Here is a 25,730-nt window from a genome sequence, read left to right as displayed (position 1 = left end):
AAGAGACAACTAGAATATCCTCTCACATTTTACCTTTCTGTTTTTCACTTCACTTTTTGTTTTTGGCTCCTAGAAAAGTCTCTTACCATCTGTGAGCTTAACTAGGTATTTACAAGGTTTTTTGTTTTTTTTAAAAATTTTCCCCTGTCATTTCTAGGTGTTATTTTCATGGTTTTCAGGATATCTTGTTTGTCGTATTGTAGAAACAGAAGTCTCAAGGAGGCTTATTTTACTGAATGAGGCTGGACTTAGAAGCTAAAGAAATTAGTTGTATGGTTTATCTTCAGACATTTAAACCCAGCTCTGTCCTCAAAAGAATCTAAGTGAAATAGATTTCTCTCTTCTTTAACTGTAAAATACTGAAAGTAGTCCAAACTAAACGGGTTTATAAGCCATTAAGTTTGGGTAAATGTGAGTTCACTATCTTGTGAAAGATTCCATCACTGAGATTTAGTTCAATTTCTAGAACAGTCTCTTCCACCTAATGTATTTCTTTCTTCTAAAGTGATTTAATAGCAAAAAAGAGAAAACTATTTAAATGTCTTCCATAGTGGATAGACACTGTTCAAGACACTTTGGTAAGTCATGGTACCACCCATTTAATTCATCCCTAAAGAACTGAGGGTCCTGGGAATTTAACCATGTCAAATGCATTCTTGTTTAGATTGTTAACTAAAGAAAAATGAGTGCCTTTTAAAGATATTTTAAAATTTTTAAACAAGTCAGAAGGAGCCAAAACAGGACTATGAGGTGGATGTCCAGTGATTTCCCATTGAAACTCTCACAGAAGTGCCCTTGTTTTATATGAGGATTGAGCAAGATCATTGTTTTGATGGAGGACTCTGGTGAAGCTTTCCCCAGAGTTTTTCTGCTAAAGCTTTGGCTAACTGTCTCAAAACACTCTTAATAAACATGTTACTGTTCTTTGGCCCTCCAGAAAGTCAACAAGCAACATGCCTTGAGCATCCCAAAAAATTGTTGTCATGACCTTTGCTCTTGACCAGTCTGCTTTTGTTTTGATTGGACCATTTCCACCTCTTGGTAACCATGGCTTTGATTGTGCTTTGTCTTCAGGATTGTACTGGTAAAGCCATGTTTCAGCTCCTGTTACAGTCCTTCAAAGAAATGTTTCAGGATCTTGATCCCACTTGTTTAAAATTCTCATTGAAAGTTCTGCTCTTATCTGCAGCTGATCTGGGTGCAACAGTTTTGGCGCCCATCAAGAAAAAAGTTTGCTCAACTATAAGTTTTCAGTCAGAAAAATTGTGTATGCTGAGCCAATTGTGATGTCTGTGGTGTTGGCCATGGTTTCTGCTGTCTATCATCTGTCCTATCCAATGAGGGCATGAACAAGATTAATTCTTTCCTCATGAGTTAAGGTGGATGATCTGCTGCTGTGGGCTTCATTTCGATATTGTCTAATCTCTTCTTAAAATGAGCTGTCCATTTGTAAACTGCTGATTTCTTTGGGGCATTGTCCCCATACACTTTTTGTAAAGCATTAGTAATTTCACCATTCTTCTACCCAGGCTTCACCATAAATTTGATGTTTGTTCTTGCTTCAATATTGGCAGAATTTATGTTGCTTTTATAAGGGCTCTTTTCAAACAGATTAGTCTAGCCTCCTTAGTGCATGAAATTAGATCCTGTTCAGACTTGTTATAACAAATTAGTACAAGTTTGTTTTAGTGAAAAAAATTTTGAAATACATGTATATATAGTTTTTTCATTATACACACTTCCCATGAATTTTCTGAAGATCTCTCATAGTTTGGATAAGGAAGAGCTCTTCACTTTCCAAACTTCTCTATTGATTAGAATGTTTTATAATGAAAATTTATTAATCTTATAGCTATAAAACTAATACTGTTAGGGAGAAATATTGATTTAACACTAGCCATAATATATGTCACACATCAATTTAAAAACTTTAATAAAAACTAGCTAAACCTATGGACATTCTTTTAATGTTTAAGAAGTGGTATTATTGATCAGGGAGATATAAAAATGAAAATATAATTAATATCAGTATTATTTCGTTCATTCATGCATGCATTCTATAAACATTTATTGAGCAGCTTTTCTGTGCCAGGCACTGTTCTAAACACTGAAGGCACAACCATGAGCAAATCAAATTAAAAATAACAAAATCCCTACCCTCACGGAGCTCATTGTTTAGGTATATTAAGTCTCTTGCTTAGTAGAACTTGTAAAACTTTGTCACATATTGAAAAACATGCATTGACTAATTTTATTAATATTAATTTTTTTCTTTTGTAGTAACTGGACCTCTGTCTGAACTGCAAATTGCATATGTTAGCAGAGAAACACTACAGGTAAATCAAATGTTAATTAAAAAATTGCTTTCTTTATTAAACTAAATGTTTAATTATTGTATGTTACCTGTCAAGTAAAGGTTAAATGTTCTAGTTTGGTAAACTCTTGAAGAATTTTAATATGTTTTTTAGTTGTGTAGTAAACACAAATTATATTTACAAATAAACAAGTTAAATCTTAAATGTGATTATATAGCCTAAAATTTAAGCACTATGGATTTGTTATTGTATATTTTTATATTCCTCTTAATACCAAAGAAAGGCTTAAAAATTAAGCACTATCATGGGAATTGAAACTTATTCTGAAACTAATTGGATATCAGCTTTCAAAAGTTATTTCAAACTATTTCCAGAGTTTACTGAAAATTATTTGTCTTAGAAAAATAGTGGTTCCAACTGAGCTTTGCTTTTCTTTTACTTGATTCTGTTGTCTTTTAAGATATTCATTAAAATAAGTTAATGATTACTACTAGGCCTTCTGTAAGGAGCAAATGAAATACGCACAATACTACTCAAATGATCACTTAAAATCTCAAAGCATGTTTTGCGATAAAATCTTACTTATTTTTTTACTTTTTGAAACTCCAGGGATTATATTATCTTCATAGTAAAGGAAAAATGCACAGAGATATAAAGGTATGTATTATATTTTTAATCTAATAAACCTCTCCATTTTTAAATACTCTGATCAAATTATCGAGCAAAATTGTTTTCGCCATTCTATTTGGTAAATTTTATCTGAACTATAACAGGTTATTATAATAAAAATGAGTAATACTTTTAAGAGTTTGATTAATTTTTTATAGCAGCTTTAAAATTCATAATTTAGTGGATTAATGTTTTAATAACTCATTTTAGCTTATTTGTAGTTATTTATTTGTAAAATGCAGATTAGGTCCATAGCTTCCAACAAATTACAGTTTTTGTGAGTTTCATGCTTTGACTATTCTAGTAAGCTTTGGCAGTATTAAGGAGCTACTATTAATAATTCATCAAAATGGATAAATTAAACCTTGACATTTTCTGATAGTCTTTCATTTAGCCGGCAGAGGAGAGCACGTGCTCTGAACATGCTGAGGTTAGCTCATTGGTAAGCCAGGTGCTGTGGCAGGACTCCTGAGGGTATTTCTAAAGATACTGCCTTCTCTCAATTCAGATATTTCCTTCTTTCATTTATTTTTCTTGTCCTTTCTTCCTTGTTTATCCTTCTTCCTACTTCTTTTCCCCCCTTTTGTTTTCTAAGGTTTTCTTTAACATAAAGTTTCTTAACCTTTTTGGGGGGTGGGGAGTGGGGCAGATCATGTTGTTTTTTGAGTCTCTGATTAAAAAAAAAGCCATGGACTCTCTCCTCAGAAAATGCCCTCAAATGAAAAGTTTGGTCATTATGTTCTCAAATTTTCCATGAAAATTTTCACGAAATTTCAGTGGGCTTACACATTACTTGCAGAGATCTCTGCTCTAGATATTTTTCATAAGCCACTTAAAAGACATAAGCAAAGAGCTTTTGAATTCAAAGGTAGAAAAGATCATAAGAAGATAAGTAACTCAAAAAAGGGTCTGTGTCATTGTCACTTAGATGATCTGGAAGAATTTATAGATTTTTGTCAGAAATGGAGGTTGGGGTACATCCAAACAGAGAGAATGATGTGAGCAAAGATACAGAGGTTAGAAAGTCTGAGGCCATTTTAGAGAACACACAAAAACTGTACCATATTATTGAAGAAAAGAGAATATATGAGAATAATAGGAGATGGTGTTGGCTTGGTAGTTTGGTGCTCCATATACAAGGACTTGTGTGCCAGACTTCAGAGTTTGGGCCAAGTTGGGTAGAATCCGTCACCACTATTTCTACTCTTGACTAAGCCACCATTATATCTCACCTGGACTTCTGTAATAGCCTTCTAACTGGTCTCACTGCTCCTGTTCTTGAGTGGTTCCATAGCAAGGAAGGGGAAGGCCATGATGTATTGGTGACATGGTATAAGCTGTAACTTAGGAAAATTAATCTGGGGCTGTTGTGAGGCCAATCTGACAGAAGTCTAGATAACTAGGGCCTAGATCAAATTAGAATCCTTTCTCTAGTCTCTTCTCTTTCCTTTTTCTCCTTTCCTCCATTATTTCATAGAGCTACAGTAATACCAGTGTGTGGAGCTCAACTTCACTTGTGACATTTGGAGTCTGGGAACCTTCTTTTTTCTCCCCCGCCTCCCCACCAGTCTCCTGTTATTTCTTCCTCTCCTTGGTTGGGGGTGGGAGGTTTCCAGTAGTTTTTCCCCCAAGCCTATAACAAATCGATGGCACCTTGGACTACAGAGGCTGCTTACTTTGACTTGCTCATTTTAAGGTGGCAGAAAAGAAGAAAAAAGCCTGTAATTCCTTTGGGATACAGTATTTCTACCTTCTTTGAGCTTATTAAAGATGAAGTAGTCATTATCGCCTTCTTTGAGTTTAGGTCAAGAAGCAAAAGTGGCTAAAATGCTACCAGATCATGCAGATGGATGACATTTTAATTCTGTGGGCCTGTGGCTAGTTATTTATATACTGAAGGTCCTAAACTCTTGGGAAGGCACGTTAGGATAGACAAACTAACATACTAAGCAGCAGGTTACAGTCTCACACATCAGCATTGGTTCAACTGATAGTGAGTTCCTAGGATCAGTTATATTTTGAACAGGAAATAGTAATAACGTTTAAAGTATAATACAAACAATTGAAAGTGCAATTGTAAAGTAACATTTTAGTGTAGTGATGGTGTTTGATCAGTGAAGAAATAACATTTACATGAAAACTAATATATGACTTTTATATTTCAACATTCATACTATGATAGTAGCAGCTTTTCCTGCAAGGCAGAACATTTTATAAGGATTGTCAAATTGCCTAAAAAGTGAACAGTAAATTTTCCTATGAATAAAATGATTTAATATTTTAATTGAGCATACTTTAAATTTTAAGTATTTCTAGGTCTAAGGCTGTGATTATGTTAAATATGTATATTTAATCTGTTACATGTGCTTTCTGATAAAATGTTTCCTACTTTAACTAAAATGTTTTCACTTTGAAGGGAGCTAACATTCTATTAACAGACAATGGCCATGTGAAATTGGGTAAGTAGATTGGAATTTTGTCATATGTACAAACTATTTTGAAACATAGTAAGTTTATATTTTCTTTTATAGGACTAGGTTTCCCCTTCCCCTAGGACAGCTACTAGGTATTTTTAGATGGAAATCTCATTGCAGATCATATGTCACCTCATTATCTGTTTCCTTTTCTCTTAAACAAGGGTAAAGTCTGTCCTTCACATATGATAGATTTGTTGTAAAGATATGTGAAATAATATCCTTTCGGAATTCTTTTACCTCTGAATTCAGGAATGTCACTCCTAGTGAGGAATCAGTACAAAATTATCTTGTAACCAAAAAATAAGACAAACAAAAGTCAAAAAATCAGTAACTACAAAAATACTACATTCTTTACATAAGTTTTAAAAATAAAATACAGTATAACTTACATAAGAATGTAATTTAAATGCTGAATGTTGCTTTATTTCAAATAGTAACATACTTAATTTTGTAACTTTTACTTTAAGTTTATAGTTAAAATAGAGTTCAAAACCTAAATAGTGACTCAATTTGGAAATTTAAGACAGGAAAAATGTTCAATATAGTAGTTATGTGAACAAAGTCATATCTGTTAGATAGTAAATGAAGTATTTAATGACAAGTATGAAAATTGTCTTGAACTATATACAACAAAATTCAAAATATGTATGTGTTTTATAAAAATATGAATAGAACTATTTTGAACTATAGCCTACTGTAGTACTAGTCAGATTTAAGAATATGTATTTGGTAATTAACATATAATAACATTTTTTTAAGTGACCTTTAAATATGGGAAAAGCAGAAAAGTCCTACTCTTTTCAGTTATCTGAGTATTAATGACTTAGTGAACAGTTTCATCAGCAGTTTAATATTTTGTCACAATGTTATATGCTTCACTTAAAGACATACTATATACTAGGGTACTCAAAAAGTTCATGGAAAAATAGAACTAAAAGAATGCTAATCTTTCTGTGAACGTTTTGAGGTACACTTGTGTAATATGTCTTAGTTGAGAAGGATTTAGAAATCATCAGTAATAAACTAGAAAATATTCTAACTCAACATACTTATCTTAAAGAATAGTAACAAATTCTACATAAAAATAAATTTCCTGATAGTGATTGATATTGGTAAGGTAAGGTTTGGGGAATGTTCTGTTGGGATGTCTTTTCAAGCTAGATGGGCTTGAGGCTTAGCAGTAGACTTATTGGTTTATTTTTATGTCAGTCATCATGGGTGTGGCAGAGATTAAATGGAGTTTACTACTACTTAAACATCCCTTCTGGAGACTATTCCTTGAGTTTCAGGTCCTGGGAATTAGAAATTATAATGTTAATAAGTCTGACAGTTTAGTTCTCTCAACTATCTCTTTCTCATCAAAATTATTTGGTCTTAACCTTTGTTGTTATTTGATTCATGTGACTTTACATGGAGATCTATTTGGCTATGATACACATGACTACTTTGTGGTATTTTAATGCTAGCTCATTTAATGTGAAATTTTAATGTGATGCTTGAGACTATCTCATATTTCTGTAAAATTAACCTAATGAAAATAATTATTCAACATTTCTTTTCATATTGACCTAAACAATTTTATTCTCTCTCAATTTTCTTTTCTAAATGTTTCTTATTTTTTTAATAGCTGATTTTGGAGTATCTGCACAGATAACAGCTACAATTGCCAAACGGAAGTCTTTCATTGGTACACCATATTGGTAATTGTATTTTAATTGATATTTAATTTTTTGTTGTTCTGTTATACTGGATAAAGCATTTCTAAGAAATAGACTGGTCAAAATTTTTAGAATTAAGACAAACAAAGAAAAAGGTCATCACAGGTAAAGTAATTTAGGCATGTACACTTGTGGATGGATTACGTGGTCAAAAAATATTTTACTATATTATTTTCTATTAAGCAGAAAAGGCTTGAAAGATGGATATGGCTTTCAGGAACCTTGATATGGTACCAGCTTTGCTGGAAAAACCTGACTCTTGCTCCTACATGTATCACTTATATTTCCACAAATGTTTTTATATCTTTCTCCATCCCAATTTCCCATCCATATTCTGGTTAACCATTCAGCATTACATGATTCATAGTACCTCTTTGCTCAGAACTTTTAGCATATCTTGGTTTGCCTACAAGATCAGATGCAGATTTCTTGGCATTTAGAATTCTTCTATGGTCTGGTCTCTATCTACTTCATTAACCTTAGTTCCTACTAGTCTCCTCTACATATTTTCCCTTCTAACCGTATTTGTCAGCTAGATATTTTTTGGCTGTCCTATAAAAACCATCTTTTTCATCCATTGATTTTACTCAGTAGTTTTTGGCCATTTTCTATGTGCTAGATATGATACTAATTAAGCACAATGACTATAGTGGCAGATAGGTGTAGACCGTTTTTTGTTCACATCATTACTTTTTCTGAAGTAACAGCACTCCAAAAGTCTTACCATGCCTTTTCCCCGTGTGCTACTGCTTCCCTGATGCCTTCCCTAGTCTTACTCCTCAGCAGTGGTAGAGCACTAATCTGAATTACTTATTTTTCTATTTAGGAGATGATGTATACAATTTTTATATCGATTTGTCTTTCTATCAAATATATGTTTAAAAAGTAAAATAGTGCTAAAAGGATTCATAAGAAAAACTCTTCTAATTATGTCTTCTACTATCTCTAGCATTATTCATTACATATTTATAGATTTTGTGTTAATGATAGGTGAAGGTTTTGTCTCCCTTTATTTATATTCCAATCTTCTTAGCCTTTCAACGTACTGGCTGAGTCAATTAATATATTACTATACTCTTTAACTTTTTATTTTATTTTATTTTTATTTTGATAGCAATTTTAGGTTTACAGAATAATTGAGCAGAAAATACAGACAATTCACATCCCCTCCACCCCTGCACATATACATAGTTTCTCCGATTAGTAACAGCTTGCATTAGTTTGGCACATTTGTTACAATTATGAACCAATATTGATACATAATTATTAACTAAAGTTGACAGTAGGATTCACTCTTTGTGTGGCACAGTTCTGTGAGTTTTGCCAAATGCATAATGTTATGTGGTCACCATTTCAGAATCCATTCAGAATAGTTTATTGCCCTAAAAATTCTCTGTGCTCCACCTGTTCATCCCTCCTGCCCTCCTTCCTCCCCTGATACCTGGCAACCACTGTTTTTTTTTCCCTCTGTACTTAAAACATTTATCATTTCTTTGTGTTGGGAACATTCAAAACCCTCTCTTCTAGCTAATTGAAAGTATACAATATAATTATTGTTAATTATAGTCACCCTGCAGTGCTATACAACACTAAATCTTATTTCTCCTATCTAGCTGTAATTTTGTATCCATTAACTAAGCTCTCACTAATCCCCCCTTCCCCCTACTCTTTATTATTATACTTTCTTGAAAAAATTTTTCCTGAATTTAATAATTTTGTTATTTATTTGCTTAGCTTTTGTTTTTGTTTTTAATCCCTAGTTAAGACTTACCTTACCTTACCACATTTAATAGTTCTATAAGATGCTTCTATATAATTTTCTATACCATAAATCCTGTCAGATTATCTGTCAGTCCTGATTTTTGTCTGTTTGGCTTTGCTTTGTTTTAATTTGTTTTCTTCCTGTAATAATTATTCCTGTAGTCCTCCTCCCTCCTATTTGCCTGTTTATTCTCTAGCTCTTTTGAATAGCTTTATTCTGGGAGTTTTTCCTCTTTATCATGGGAATTCTTTTATTGGATACCAAGTCTTCCTCTTTCATAGTTTACTCCCTCTTTTTTTGTGAAACTCATGTTTTAATATCTCTCTGAGAAAGGGTGCATGGAGAGTAAAATTTTTGAGACTTTGCATGTACTTGATTGATAATTTGGGTGGGTATAGAATTCTAGGTTGGAATTTTTGCACAAGTGTCTTCTTTTCTGTGGTGCTGATGGAAAGTGTGATGCCATCATGATGCATGATCCTTTGAATGTAACCCCTCACTCCAGAATCAGTCTTTGTGTTTTGATATTATGCAATGAAATACCTCAGAATGTTTTCATTTGTTTTTTTCTTGTTGTTTTTACTTTTATTCATTGTTCTTGGTATTTGCGCTTGACAAGTACTGTTGTATTACATCTTTAATAATTTCTTTGCTATACTTTTTCTACTCTCTCTTCCTGGAATTCATTAGATATATCTTGGATCACTTGAATTAATCCATTAATTTTCTTATATTTTTTTCCCCACATTTTAAAAATCTTTTTTATTCTACTTTCTATAAGAGTTCCTTGAATTTTGAGACTCATACTTTCAGGATGAAGGCTTCCCTTAAGTGTCTGATAATTTTTATATTCTGGTTCACTTTGAAGAGCAATGCACTGCAAGCTGATTCATAGCACTTTGTGCTTTGGGGTTAGGGTGTAAACCTGGTTGTTAGTTTTCTAGAATTGGGCACATGAAGGAAGATGGGGAAGTCATCGTTCAATACACACACTTCTACTTAATCATGTCTCATCCTCCCATCCCCAGCCCCTGCTCTCTCTTGTTTCTGGTATCTCTGAGTCTGAAGCCGCTCTTGTTTGCCTTGGTCCTTATCCAGTAGGAACGGGAGGGAGTAATTGCTGGGCCTTACTGGATGAGAGTAGGAATCTGGGGGACTAACTGTTGACACTTTCAAAGACCCCTGTTTTCAGTTCAACCTCAACCCTACTTTTGTTACTTTTTAACCCTAACTTGTCAACATTTTTTGGTATTCTTTGGCATTAATCCGCTTGCTCGTTGTTCTTTACCTTTGTACCCACTTAGGTTTGTCCTTCCTCCTGTTTGCTACTTAATTTACTATTCTATATTCAGTCTTTGTGTGTTACGGGTCTAGGTAAAATAATGTCTTCTAGATTTTTCAAAGATGGCATTTTTTAATATTTCTTTTTATTTTTATTGTTTGGGTTGATTTCTGAGAGCAGTGACTATCTGTCATTATTTTTAAGTACGCTATCTCCTCAATTTTATTTTAAACATCTAGATGAACTCCTCATTGAATCTCCAGGCTGTAGCCTGATTCTGTACACATACTCAATGAATGTTTGTTGATGATGACTGATCTCCAACTCCAGCTTCAGAACTTAAAAGCTAATGTCATTCCTCTTACAACAGTGCGGAAAATATCTTGGGAACATGTGAAATTGTGAATTAGGTAAAGTTAATTTTTGGAATACTCCCACGATCTCTCTCTCTCTAGAATCATGTGTTTCCCACCTACACTCTAGGGATATAGAATCTCTCTCTTCTAAAGTGATTAGGTTGACAGTTACAGACGATCCTTGACTTATGTTCATTCAACTTTATGATTTCGACTTTACGTTGGTGTGAAAGCCATATGCATTCAGTAGAAACCATATTTCAGGTACCCATGCAAACATTCTGTTTTTCACTTTCAGTATAATATTCCGTAAATTATGTGAGATATTCAGCACTTTATTACAAAACAGGCTTTGTGTTAGATGATTTTGCCCAACTGTAGGCTAATGTAAGTGTTCTGAGCATGTTTGAGATAGGCTAGGCTAAGCTGTGATGTCTAGTAGGTTAGGTGTATTAAATGCATTTTTGACTTAACGATATTTTCTACTTACAATGGGTTTATTGGGATGTAACCCATTGTTAAATCAGGGAGCATCTGTATTCAGTTAGTCAAAAAAGTCTACTGAAGTGGCAAATCTCATATACATATGTACCCTAAACATTTTATTTCAATTTAAAGCATACAAGTGTACATTATTCAACAATCTTTTGATATAGAACTACAGCCTTTTCTTTCAGTGGATAACTTGATAGAGCTCCATCTTAATAATGTAAACCATACCCATAATGTATCAACTACATTTTCAAGTTGTGTTTTTCTAAGGTGCAGTGAGAACTTAGACATTCAAAGCATGTGGGGGTATTTTGGTCAGGTTTATTGAGGTATAAATTTACCCTTATTAGGGGTACAATTCTATGAATGTTGAGAAACTTTGTGTGCTGTGGCACCACAGTCAAGATAAAACAGATTTCCATCACCCCCCAAAATTTCCTCTTGACTCTTTTTAGTAAATTCTCTCTTTTTATACCTAGCCTCTGGTAACCCCTAATCTGATTTCTGTCTCTATAGTTTTGCCTTTTCCTTGAATGTCATGCAAATGGAATCATATAGTCTCTAACCTTCCCAGACTCTTACAGTTGTCATGTTCTTACCTAATTTGCCAGGCTTTTGGGGGTTATCTTTAGAAAGTTGTCTTTTAACAAGTTTTTCTAAAGCATCCACTTTAATTTTTATAACAACTTATTCTTTTTACCTTCATTGTAAATTAGTTCTCATAATATTTAATTAAAATCTGTATTTGTAATAGCAAATATAACTGCAGTAAACAGGTTCAGAGATAAACCCAACTGACTGCGATAAGCACACAACTTAACTGGCTGGAATTACTAGTGCACTAGCCGGAATGTTTCTCTTGTATTTTTATAGAGGAACATAGAGTATCAGCTAATGTGGTGAGTTAACTAAGGGGAGGCAAGTTAAGAGCAGATCACCTGTATCCATTTCACACTCTACTAGGGCATTTCCACCAGGTAGCTGGAATCTAGCCATCAATAAAATAATAACTGACATACTTTATTATTTATTTATTTATTTATTTTTAAAGAAGACCAGTAAGGGAATCTTAACCCCTGACTTGGTGCTGTCAGCACCACGCTCTCCGAAGTAAGCTAACTGGCCATCCCTATATAGGGATCCGAACCTGTGGCCTTGGTGCTATCCGCACCACACTCTCCCAAGTGAGCCACGGGCTGGCCCCTAACTGACATACTTTAAAATTCACTTTTCTTATGATGACTTGAAATTTTATAAGGGCTGCTGGAAGATTTAAAAGATTTTAAGACCAAGCATTTTGAAAATTAGAAGGTTTTTATTATTTTTTGTTTTTAACTTTACTGACTTACTTGACTTTCCTGAAATCATACCAGGAAGACTGATGTATACTTGCAAAGCTGTGTATTTAAATCGCTCTTTAAATATGGAAGAATTGAGATGTTTGTCTCAATTAGTTGTTTTCAAGACTATTGTTTAAGGTTTGAAAATTTTTATATTTGAAAATCATTTAAATTAGTCAAATACAAACTTATAGAGGTATAATTAGAATAAAATTGTAGCAAACTTAAAAGAAACAAAAAAATAACTGAATTTGGGTAACTTTTCTCTGAATAAATACATTTTTTTAAAGTAGGCACTCATAACTTTTCCATCATTATAATAAAACTGAAAAAAATGCCAAGTAAGTTTGTAGTAAATATGCATTAAATACTAAATATGAAGATTATTGGTACCCCAAGGAATTGTTTTGGTGAAGTAAAAACAGAGGCCAGATTGCAGTTTATTGATAGAAGGAGATACAGCTAAAATATTATAGATTATATATTGCAAATGTTATTTCTTTATAGAATTATCCATGTATATACAGGGAAGAGAGATTGGGGTGTGGATGAATTTTGGTCATGTTGCTGTATTATAATTGTGTATTTTTATAAACCTTTGTAGTAAGTAGTATAAGGAAGTAACAAAGGAATCATCTGTAGAGGCTTGGGATAGAGGATCTTATGGGATGTCAAGATCTTGGAAAACGTGGTTTTTTTAAGCACTACATGTTCATTTTTCAGAAATCAAGGCCGAAATAGACCTTAATTTAGCTAGTGATAGTTTATTGTGCCTCTCTCTGGTGGGAGTTTGGAAGGAAAATACAGTAAATAGAAGATTTTTCTTTTCTGGAATATTTCTTTTAGGATGGCTCCAGAAGTCGCAGCTGTTGAGAGGAAAGGGGGTTACAATCAGCTCTGTGATCTCTGGGCAGTGGGAATCACAGCGATAGAACTTGCCGAGCTTCAGCCTCCTATGTTTGACTTACACCCAATGAGGTCAGTGTGTCACACTTGAGGAATCCTATGCTTATGTTATGTTTCTTTCCCCTCTTATTATTATTTATTATGTCATGAACCAATAATTGTTTTAGTCTTACTTTACCTTCACTGGGAATAAATAGTAATAGAATTCACATTATTTATTAAAATATTAAATATTAAAATACTGCATAATGATTTGTTGATTTTTCAGAGCATTGTTTCTAATGACAAAAAGCAATTTTCAGCCTCCTAAACTGAAGGATAAAATGAAGTGGTAAGTGTTTTTGTGTACCTTACTTTTACAGTAAGATGAGCAAAAAAAAGAATTGCAATGTAAAAGTCTAATTTTCAAAATTTCTTAGGTCAAATAGTTTTCATCATTTTGTGAAAATGGCACTTACCAAAAATCCAAAAAAAAGACCTACTGCTGAAAAATTACTGCAGGTATTATTTTTGCTTGAAATAACGTTTTTCAAAAGTTAAAATGTCATTCAATCAGATTTCTAATAAGTCTCTGTACTATATTATTTTATTTTTATAGCACCCTTTTGTCACACAACCTTTGACACGGTCTTTGGCAATCGAGCTATTGGATAAAGTGAATAATCCAGATCATTCCACTTACCATGATTTTGATGATGATGATCCTGAGGTAGGAATTGTTTTTACCAGCTGAAATGTATAGCGTGTGTGTGCGCACATACGCGCATGCATCTCAAAATCAATTATTTGAATTTCTGGTTCTATATTAAATTTTTTAAAAATCTTGAAGGAACGGTTAACTCTTTAACTTTGTCTCCTGGGGAGTCATGTCCTAGATTTTTTTAATTGGCTTCTTATAGACTACTGTTGCCTGAAAATGGCAAAGGCAGAATTATTTAATCTACTGTTGAAATTAATGTAGTTAAAGTAGTCATTTTAGATGAGGTTACCAAATAAATTATCCACCGTAAAAAGGAAAGCAAATGGGAAGCAGCTAAACAAGATGTTAGAATACACTCAAAATTTCTATTCCATTTTCTTCTCAAAAAGAATCCTCCTACCATACTTTGTTAGAGATTGGTAGAAAATACAAGTACAGGATATTTAACATTTCTAGCACAACTAATAGTTGTGCCACCTAATATAAATTCAGTATATGTGATGTGGCAGAATTCTGATACTGGGTTCATAATAGAAGTGGATGGCCTTGAACTCAGCTGGCTTTGTAGAAGGTACTTAAAATAGTATGAATTTTATTGATGATGCTGAAGGAATGATACTTCTCAGTGGTTATAAAGATAGTCACAGATTATCTTAAGTCAGAGATAACCCTTTTATCAATTCATTATTGTTCAAGCTTGCCATCTTTATACAACTCTGATAAATAGGCTATCTGTCCTTCCATTGAAGGAAAGAAGTTTGGAAACATAAAAACTTAATAAATGTAAGTATTATTGACCTTATAATTATACTAGGGAGAAAATAGTTTTTTGTTGTTTTGCTTAATTTTGTTCTTAAAAAACTTTGGTTTTATAAACTCTTACTATAATTCAGTATATGTGCAGTCGTTGATTTGCACGGTAGTAGGGGACTATGAAAATGATCATGTAAGCTGAAACTCTGCAAAGAAATCTTAATCGGAAAAATTATGATTGTTCTGTGACCTTTAAAATTTTTTGTCAAAACACTAAGAACTTTGTTACTGTCCATTATAAATGTATAGGGAAGTGGAAAAGTAGTAAAACTAATATTTATTCATAGTACACCATAAATATTAGAACCATTAAGAATTAGTATGTTTTGGTTCTTTGTTAATAAATCATGTAAATTATCTAGTAGTCTACTTATGAAGTAAGTTACACAGTACTTGCTTCTTTTTGTCATAAAACTTTATGACAGAGCAAGTATTTTTTCTGTGGCTTGTCATATTCCTTTCTAAGTTTCCTCTCTAATCATCATCATGTGCATCTGTTATTTACATAGAGATTTGTGCACTGAAAAGCTAGCAATGAAGTTTGTACTTTCTGCAGTTACAATTAATATGCTGTCATGACTGAAATTTTAACCCTGTTTGGGGGGAATGGAGTTATTTAACTAAAATAAAGTATCTGAAATTTGTGCATATCCAAACTGCAAAATGAGAACCTCTTTTCAGTGTACTAAATACTGCACTGTTGTTTCTCACCTCATCCTATTTACTTGTCATACTGAATTATAATGTCCTTTTAAAAATATGTTCAAAGAGGAGAAATAATAAGCCAAATACAGAAGCAATCTGTGGAATGAAGATTCTTCTGAAGCTTTTTCAGGTGTCAAGGAAAGAAATTCATTTCTGTTACCAAGACTATATATTGTTGGTATAACTATAAATTATTATAAATCTCAATGGTAAATAGGTAAAAGAAACAAAGGAATCTAATTATTCCAGGGATAGAATGAGGGGGTGGGACATTTCATTAAGAAAATATTTTTCCCAGAGAAATTAATTATCTTTTTAATTAGCAAATGATGTGTAATTGTAATTGCTTAGTGCAGTGTTGTCACTCAAAATGTGAATGTGTCTTAAGTAATATTTTGTACTTGCTATGATACTATACCTGTTGTATGGATACTCTTAAAAATATTTAGCACATCTACTACGTCTGCTTTAATATAAATTTATTTTAGGTCATGTACTATGGAAGAAAGTTCAACTTTTTTTATGTTGAGTTCTCATGTAGTTTCTGTTTTAGAGGTAACTGCATACTGGAATAATTGTAATTCTGATTTTTACTTAACATAATTTTCTTCTCCTGTATGTTAACCAATTTACTATGTACAGTATTATAAGATTTATAATTTTATGGTTAAGCTGTCAAAGTAAAACTGTTCCCACAGGTAATCATGTGTTTTATCCATGTTCACTCATAATAATCTATGTGACCAACCTGACATGATACCTGTTTTTGTTTGTTTTTGCTACTATACACTGTGATCAAAAGTCTAGGGTTTTTCTCAGCTCTGTGGTTAACTGGATGAATGCCTTGTCACTTAATTTTGAGCCTCAGTGTCCTCATCTATAAAATGAAGAATAATACTTGTTTCACAAGTTTATTTTGATGATATAATGAGTTAAGGTGCATGAGAGCACTTTGTAAACTACAAAGAACTGTGCACATGTAAAGTTTAAATAACTAATTTTTGAAACCACTTTTGCTGCTGTTTCACTATCATCAGTATTTTAATATTTGGGTCTTTTAAATTTGTGTATTTTTGTTTCCTGAGATGCACCTATATTAGGAATAGTTAACTTGGGTCCTCTTCTTTATCTGCCTATTGAGTCTAAGAATTTAAGCTTAATGTTTATGAATTATATTTTCTGTAAAGATAGGTCTGAGTGTATCGCCTTCAAAGGTAACAGCTTCAAAGGTAGTGTTTCACACACAGAGGAAACTATTAGGTGTTGCAATATCTACATGAAATAAATGTTGGCATCGCTCTGGTAAGACCTCAGAATGTTTAGGATATGGAGCTGCAAGCTTTTCACTCAGGGCCTCTTTTACTTCCTAAGCTTGGAGTAATGTTCATGAATTAAGAGTAAGTACAACTTATCCCCACTCCACCCACCCCAGAGTATTTCTGTCTGAAGGTGGCCATGTATTTAGAATGATTTTAATAAAGTAAAAAGAAAGAAAATGGAGGACCATTCATCCAAGAAAAAACATAAAAGGCAAAAAAAATTCGTGTTTACTAAGAAAAAGGACTAAATTGTTAATGCCTTTATTATTATTTTGTTGCATTCATTTCTGTTTTGTTGCATTCATTTCTTTTGGTATAAGAAGTTGAGGTAGAGTTTTTTATTTTATTTATTTATTTTTCAATTGCAGTTTTCTCCTCTGCAGCAGGGAAAGCTAGTTGCTTTTGAACAGCTTTTGAATTACTGAAATGCTCAACTTTGAATATTTATTTATATTGAACTTAGTGAACATTTATTGGGGACCTGCTGTGGATAAAATATATTCCCTACTCTTGAGAAGTCACAGTTTGAGGAATGAGAAAAAGGAACAGCCAGTTTTTGTTAGGGAAGTCAGAGATGATGTCACAAAGGAATTGACAGTGAGGTGCAGGAAAGGACCAAAGTTGAAGTAAAAATAATGATTTAAAAACTTAGGATTTTTAAAAACTCGAGACATTTTAAGAAAATGATATCCAACCTCCATATCTAAATGTTTGTGGGGTTTCTGTTTGTTTGTTTGTATTTATTTTTTATTATATATTTTAAAAACGTTTAAATATGGTCCTTATTCTTAAATGAGATTCATCTGAAAATGATTATAATCAAGACAAGCTTATATTTGAGAAAGAGTATATCAGTGTGTGAATGTATACTCTATTTTTTCATTTGATTAGGTTTTTATCCAGTAATTAGTTGATTAGTGGATTCTTGTTACATTAAAAATTAGCTTATAATATGTGATACTTATACTGTAGAAATATTTAGAATATTGATTAGGATTTTTAAAGGAAGTTTGACAAAATAGACCTATTTTACTTGGATTTTAACTATCATTAACAGTTACCTTTGAAGAATTTTTTGAAAATACATGGAATAAAGAAACAATTTAATAAGGTTTTACTTTCTATATTTCCCAAAATTCTAGCAATTTTAAAGGAGAAACTGGGGAGGGGACAGGTTTCCTTTGTGGCTGTGGTAAAAATATATGTGCCTGATGGTATGTGTTTGATAAAGCTGAAGAACTGAAAATAAATTTGATGAAGTTTAACTTAGTGTTAGAACTCACTTTTAGATCATCAACCTAGAACAGGGGTTCACAAACTTTCTCTGTAAAAAGCCAGACAGAAATACATTTAGCTTTGTGGGCCACATGGTCCCTGTCACAGTTACTAAATAGCTCTGCCATTGTAGAGTGAAAGCAGCCATGTGTAATACATGGGAGTGTGGCTATATCCCAATAAAACTTTATTTACAAAAACAGACGGCAGTGGGAATCGGCGATGGGTCATAGTCTGCCAATGCTTGACCTAGAAGAAGAAACTGCTTTTTTTTTTTTTCCTCATATCAGGATTTCTCAACCTGAGCTCTGTTGACATTTTGGGCCAGCCAATATTTTATTGGGGGGGGCTGCCCAGTGCATTGTGGGATGCTAAGCATCATCCCTGGCAATGAAAAATGTCCCCACATAGCCAGATGTCTCCTCAGGGACAAAATTGCCCGTGGTCAAAAACCACTTGCTTTTGTTAACTAGTGTTTATCGTGTTGTCTATATCCTTCCTTCATTTCATAGAAACTTTACATTCTCATCTAGCTCCCATTGCAAAGGGCCTAATGTTTGTATTTGTATTATTTGATGACATAATAATCATAGATATTTTGAATTATAATAACTTGAATAAACATGAAATAGTTTGTACGGTCAGGGTTTTGTTTTTTCCAAGAAGTAGTATGGGTTAAACATTCCTAATCTGAAAATCTGAAATGCAAAATACTCCAAAATCCAAAACTTTGTGAGCACCAATATGATGCTCAAAGGAAATGCTCATTGCAGCACTTCAGATTTGGGATCTTTGTATTAGTGATGCTCACCTGGTAAATATAATGCAGATATTCCAAAATCCGTAGAAATCCAAAGTCCAAAACACTCTGGTCTCAACATTTCAGATATGGGGCACTCACCTGTAATAAAAATAGTTTCAGTCTTAAGCCATGTAAAACATTGTTTAAAAAAAATGTTAGAGGGGCTGGCCAGTTAGCTTAGTTGGTTAGAGTGCAGCCTTATAAAACCAGGGTCACAGGTTTGAATCCCCATACCAACAAGCCACCAAAAAAATAAAAAATAAAAAAAGATTGGAAACCACGCATCATTGTGAATTTTTTGTTTCTTTGAATACCATTTATCAGAATGATTATTAATAATCATAAATTCTTCATCATTTCTCTAAAAATCAGTTATTAGAGTAATTATAAACTCATAATAGTGGATTTCCATGACTAGGATGTATTATAGACAAAAACAGGAGTATTCATGTTTAGAAATTAAAGCTTAAATTTTAATTATTGATAATGTATCTACATGGCCTATGTCAAATTAAGTGATGCTAAAGGATGTCCTTTAGATGTCCAGTTTTTCAAGTTCAGATGAGCTATTTCAGAATCTGTTCTGCTTATTTGAAATTCTAGTATTTGTAATATCCTTTTAGAGAAGTTAAGTGAAATCTCCCATTACTAGAAAACAAATTACTTTACCCTGGCTTCATTTAACAGGATTTTTGGCAGTCCTTTCATTCATACATAAAATGTATCATTTTTAACACGAGTTTTTTGAAAAAAATACTACTTTTTTCTACAGCCATCTGAATTGGTACATACATGTGAAAGGAAAGTTCAATCAAATCTTTAGTTCACCTGTCTTCTAAAGTATAAAATAATCATTTAACTTCTTGAAAGAGGTGTCAGTTTTGTTCCTGACATGCTTATAGGTTCCATTTTCAAAGGGTTTCCTTGTATCATATTTTTCAGTTCATTCTTTTTCTGATGTTGGAGCCCTTGACAAATTTTGCATTGAGGACGTTCAGAGCATAAGTTTTCCAGTACTCCTTTGTGATCACTTCTAACTAGTTAGGTTCTATAAGTAATTTCAAGGTGTGAATCTTCTTTATGAATTAAAGGAGAGAATTGAATATTAGCATATTTCCTGCTCATGGAAATTAAAGTCGTATACCTATACACAAAAGAAACTGAGGCAAAAAGCATTTTTTTTAATTTAAAAAAGCTTCTGAAAAGCGTTAAATGCTGTGAGTTCACATGAACATAATTATGAGTTACACAGGTTTTTGACAATCTTACTTAAATCAGTTATGGTTCAAATTGTAGCAGAAATTGAAACACAAACCAATATCCCCTGTTGCCTTTGTGTGTGCCCTATTCTTTCTTTGTCAAGGAATAAAACTTTAAAAGAAAAGGCATATGAGCTCAGTCATCATTAAATGATTGATGCAAATGTAATCTTTATGTTGTTATCTTTCCTTTCCCTTCAGAATTTCTTGATGTCAGAATATGTCCAAAATATTTAGTGCACTTGATTCATCTTTGTAAAATGGATCTAGACAAGTCTAATGTTGAACATGCAAATAAGCATAATGCATTATTACTTGTATTTAATTTCATATGTATTTAATCTAGATACAGAAATACTCTCTCTAGTACAAATAATGATGTATGTGAAGTCAGTAATAAAATATATTTTTACCTTCATAGTTTGAGCTGCTATTCTGATTGCCTTTTTAAAAATATTTACAAAGTTGTTATATTTTGTTCCCATTTTACTTAAAATGAAGTATATCTTTCATAATTGGGTAATTTTATGGACCAAACTGTGATTGATTATCAAATGCCACATATCATTGATTTTGTTCTTTTGCAGCCTCTTGTTGCTGTACCACATAGAATTCATTCAACAAGTAGAAATGTGAGAGAAGAGAAAACACGCTCAGAGATAAACTGTAAGCATATATTATACACAGTTCATAATTTAAATGATGGGAAATAAGATTCCAAGTTGTAATTTAGTTACAATTACTTTTCTTTCATTTTCTTTTGAATAGTTTTTCTTACTAAACACTGTTAAATTTTAATTAGGGCAGTAAGAATTTCATTTTCATTATTCCTTTGGAATTTTTGGTGGTGGGGAGGGGAGTGTTTATATTGTTATTGTTTAGAAAGAGAAATAAAATTCCTGGAATAGGCAGGATAGAAGTAATGAAGGCAGTGCTTCTTAAACTCATGTGCATGTAACTCACCTAGAGTGCTTATTTAAATGTAGCTTCTGATTCAGTAAATCGGGGACGGGATCTGAGTGAGGTTCTTTACTTCTAACAAGCTCCCAGGTTACGCATATGCTGATGGTCCAAGGGCCACAGTTTGAGTAGCAGGGAGAGATAGAGGTCTGCAAACTGGCTTAGCATTTGAGTAACCTGGGAACTTTTAAAAATGGATTCTCAGGCCCCACTTCTCCACAGATCCTGATTCAGTAGGTCTTGCGTTGGCCTAGGAATCTACCTTTTAAAAAGCTTTCCAGGCAATTTCTACACACTCGTTATGAGCCCATTGAGTTTCAGACCATTCATTCACTTGGGACCCAGTGCTTATAAACTCATCAGTGATAAATTCTATGAACAGGGATCCCTGGAACAATAGTGCCTTAACTTTTTTATTCCCTGTGACTTAGAATGCTAAATTAATGCAATCAGGCTTATAACAGTTTTCTGTGAGTTAAAGATTCATCTGGAGGGACTTGAAATTGAAAATGACCTCATTGAAATTAGGTGATATGGTAACTTAAAATAACTACTGCTATGAATTTGTTCTCAATTCTTGGTTAGATTAATAACGATAGTATATCTCATTCTTTAAGATGAATTCATCTGTTCATCTCAAAAGCCAGAGTGAAGTATGTAAGGGCAGGCGCTATCACCATTTGATAGAAAACAAAAAAGAAATGCAGAGAGGAAAACATTTGACTGTGGGATGGAATCATACGCAAAGTTAACAGCAAGCCATACGTCTCTCGACTAGAAGCCAGCACAGTGGTCTTTAACAACACTGCTCCATTTCAGGAACCACTGCAGTACACTGTGTGGCCTTTACACCGAGAGTCCTTTGTGACCCTTCCCCTTGGGATTTGGCTGGCCTATGTAATGTATATTAAGTTCTTGAGCAAAGTTTTGTGCTCGTGGTACCTGGAAATGCTCTTAAAAATGAGAAAACTCCTGAAAATAAGCATGGTAGGTTATATAAAAAGCTCAGAAGTGGGGTTTGGTACTTCTGTATCCCAAAGATCAATTGTATGACCACAGAAAATTATCTTTAAAGCTCCTCATGAAGCCACATGATTTAAATTTGCTAATTTTCCCACAAATATATTTGTCTGAAAATGACAACCGTAGCATATGAGATCATTTATTTTTTTAATATGCAAAAAGTAATTGTGTGTTTCAATAATAAAGTATGAAATATCTTTATCATTTCTTTAATATGTAAAAAGTAATTACAGCTTTGTAGTTGATTTAGAAAGCTATATGTTCAATACTATTGAAAATCTAATTTTTAAAAATTTACTTATTTCTTTATTTTTAGTGTGTATACTGTTACAAATCGTACTTATTCTTTACACCACTTGTCCAATCTCTCCTTCCCCCTTCCCCTCTCACCATTGATAACCCTGGATTTCTTCTCTTCCTCTGAAAGAGTAATGCTTACTCTGCTGATTTGTTGCCTAGATGATCTGTCCAATGCTGAGAGGTGTGTTCAAGTCCTCCAATATAATCACAGAGCAGATGCTTCTTCTATCACTCTGGAATGGGCTTTGTGGAGAGAGACATCCTCTTCTTTTCTTTGATCTCTACTGGTGACTCTCCTTGTGTCATTGCCCTCCCATGGCTGGCGGACCATTTGCGTGGTGGTTGTGACATCTAGGCACTTTTGTGGCAGCCGTGGTTACTGTGGTGGCTGTGGTCGGCCTCCCACATGGAGGTGATATTTTTGGCATGCTCCTTGGCACTGGCAGTGTACCTGGTTGTGGTGGGGGGATCCAGTCCCGGCTCCAAGCCCCAGCCCCCAGGCAGATCCCCAAGGCACTGGAGGTGTGCCTGGGTGCGGGTAGGATGTCTGGTGCCCAACTCCAAGCCCTGGGATCCCAGGCAGATGTGTGCCTGGGTGTGGGAGTGAGGCCCGATCCTTGGATCCATGCCTCAGGTCCCCTGGTGCCCTGAGGCGCTGGTGGTATGCTTGGACTGGAACTAATTTTTTTGTCCTTTGCTTACTTCTAAAATGGGTGAACTTCCTGTGGGGACCAGTACTTGAGCTGTGTGGTTGAGCTAAATTGCCGCTTTGCTGCTGTTTCCCTAGGGAAAGCTTTTTGTGCAGCTCAGGGTTTAATGGCTGACCTTATAGGTACTTCTGGCTCCTGGGTTGTGTAGAAACTCTGATCTGGGCTTGAATCTTTTCATCAGACTGCACCCCGTGCAATTCTGCATTCCTGACCAGTCTCCTTTGAGTGGTCCTGCACTGATTGGGGGGCAGATCAGCTGTCCTTGTCCTTGCTGTGTCCCAGTGTTCTCCTGGTGGGCCCATCTCCCCCACCGCCTGTCCTCCAAACACTTACCATGGGACAGGCCCTGTACCAGTCCCTTGCGATGACTCACCAGCCTCTGAATGGCTCCCCTTTTTTAGCTGTTCTGGCTCCTCGCTCCTGTGTGGGTCCACGGGAACCCTATTAGTGGTCTTGCTGTCCTGGGGGCCACCAAGGCCCTCTTCTTCACTGTCGCCTCCAACCAACCCCATCGGAAGGGCACAGCTGCGGCTTCCGCCGGTTCCTGCTCCATGTGCTCTGCAGTTACAACATTAAAGCTGCTGCGGCCCAAAACGCTCTGAGCAGTTTTTTCTTTCTCTCATTGAAGCTTCTCCTCCTTCATGAACTCTGTAGGTCTCTCCTCCTCTTCCCCTGAGCTCCAGCAGCCCTAGCTTGGCTGTTGTTACATTTTTATAGTTGTAAATTGGTTGATTTGTGGGAGAGAGTGACGCTGGGGACTTCCACCATCTTGACCAGGACTCTGAAAATCTAAAGTACTTTCTATCTTGTTACCTGAGTCTATTAAATAATTATATTGTTAATCCCTTTATAGCAAAATGCACTCATTTCTGAATCGCTCCTTACTAACTTATATCAGTGATTTGCAACTTCTGAGTGCGTATGCCTGTGTATGCTATTTGAAACTAGACGCCTATACCCCAATTTTTCTGAGATTCTGATATGCTCTTTTGGTGGAAGCATGTGATACATACTGGACATCTTCCTTTCTTCCCTGTTTGCCAGTAATATGGGTTTCATTCCTGTGGTATGTCGAGGTAGCAGCAGCATTTTAAAAAACTACTTTTAATAATTTGCGGGTTTGGTATTTGAAGGTTTCAAGTCCTATTCAGTGTTTTAACTAGTGTTTACATTTTAGAATGTTTATGATTTCGTGCAAGATGTGATATATACAGAAGAATGCTCAGTAATGGCTATTGTTTATAAAGACAGGCTTTGGAAAAATAATTTAATAATTGTATATATTTGTTCCTTTTGATGTTTTATGCTTACAGTACTTGGTGCCTTTTTGTGCAGCCAATATTTTCTCTTTACTAAACTAAATGGTGTTTAGGCAACATATATGCAGGTACTTTTAAAAGTTCTTGGAAAAATAGTTAAAAGGTAACATGAATCTTTCCATGAACTTTTTCAAGACCTCTCATAATATAAAAACTGACTTATTCACAGAAAAGTTGTTACTCTTTTCCCTTTTAGGAAGGCCTCTCTGCCTTCAGTTAAACATAAGCAAAGACTTGCTTAAGAAGAAATAATTCTGGGGCTCTTCTTGTCTGCTATAGTAGGATCATATTATGTTATGACCCATAATGGCTAATGAAGGGCCAGCAAGTGATAATGTCAGAGCTGTCTCAAAGAAGCTAAGAGTTTTCCTTTGGATAGTAAAATACAGATTTATGAGAGGTGGCTTGACATATGTTCGGGAGATGGTAGTGGAAACAGAGATCAGAGCCAGTAGAAAATTACAAATAGTTAGGAGTTTTTGACATTAATAATATCATAAACATCACTGCAGACTGGGATGATTGACCAACAGTTATTTGAACAGTAGCTGGAAGATTCTGTGACAGAAGCTTGTCATAACTTTAGGGAATTTGAAGAGAATGCCTAAGACAGAAGAGAAGCCTTATCTTGGAAGAGATGTACCATTACTTCTGCAGTGTTCTTTTGGTCACACTGACCAACCCTGATCCAGTGTGAGAGGGGACTATACAGGCTTGTGAATACCAGGAGGCAGGACTCACTGGGGGCCTTCTTGCAGGCTGGCTTCCATAAGTACTCTGCATCAGCTGCTGTCCACCCACCTAGGAACTGAATTAAGATGGTCTTCATTTAAATCTTTGGACTGTGACCAGTATATGGTATATGGTAAAATTAAATGTGTTTTACCATAGAGTAACTTTTTAAATTATTACATCATTAAGATAAAAACAGATCTTGTCTTTACTTTTTTTCCTTTTAGTTGGCCAAGTGAAATTTGACCCACCCTTAAGGAAGGAGACAGAACCACATCATGAACTCGTAAGTAGCACAGTCTTGGAATGTTAACACTGAAAATAAATGTTTTAATTTGTCATTGTGATATATTGGTACTGACTAAAAAAAACTAGTCCTTAATATTTTGAAAAACATTTAGAGAAACAAAAAGATAAGTAATTCTAAAATTCAGAATAAATAAATCTGTGTTGCTAAGATCGAATATTCTCAAAATTATTTTAGGGGAAACTAGTT

The 25,730-nt window shown here is 34.1% G+C and overlaps 1 protein-coding gene across 2 annotated transcripts in view; it reads left to right on the top strand.

The window, feature by feature from the left end:
* The window catches only part of MAP4K3 (mitogen-activated protein kinase kinase kinase kinase 3), a 184,411-nt gene that overhangs the window by 107,950 nt on the left and 50,731 nt on the right, over window positions 1-25,730 (top strand). For both annotated transcript variants that reach the window (XM_063077684.1, XM_063077685.1), the window contains 10 exons: window positions 2,281-2,336; window positions 2,925-2,972; window positions 5,401-5,443; window positions 7,089-7,161; window positions 13,258-13,389; window positions 13,586-13,648; window positions 13,737-13,818; window positions 13,916-14,026; window positions 20,778-20,856; window positions 25,462-25,520. In XM_063077684.1, the coding sequence (XP_062933754.1) occupies window positions 2,281-2,336; window positions 2,925-2,972; window positions 5,401-5,443; window positions 7,089-7,161; window positions 13,258-13,389; window positions 13,586-13,648; window positions 13,737-13,818; window positions 13,916-14,026; window positions 20,778-20,856; window positions 25,462-25,520 (746 nt within the window). The remainder of the gene's footprint in view (window positions 1-2,280; window positions 2,337-2,924; window positions 2,973-5,400; window positions 5,444-7,088; window positions 7,162-13,257; window positions 13,390-13,585; window positions 13,649-13,736; window positions 13,819-13,915; window positions 14,027-20,777; window positions 20,857-25,461; window positions 25,521-25,730) is intronic.

Source organism: Cynocephalus volans, chromosome 14, assembly GCF_027409185.1.
Source record: "Cynocephalus volans isolate mCynVol1 chromosome 14, mCynVol1.pri, whole genome shotgun sequence".
NCBI lineage: Eukaryota > Metazoa > Chordata > Mammalia > Dermoptera > Cynocephalidae > Cynocephalus > Cynocephalus volans.
Note: the sequence above shows the minus strand (reverse complement) of the source record. Positions and strands in the feature narration are given on the sequence as shown.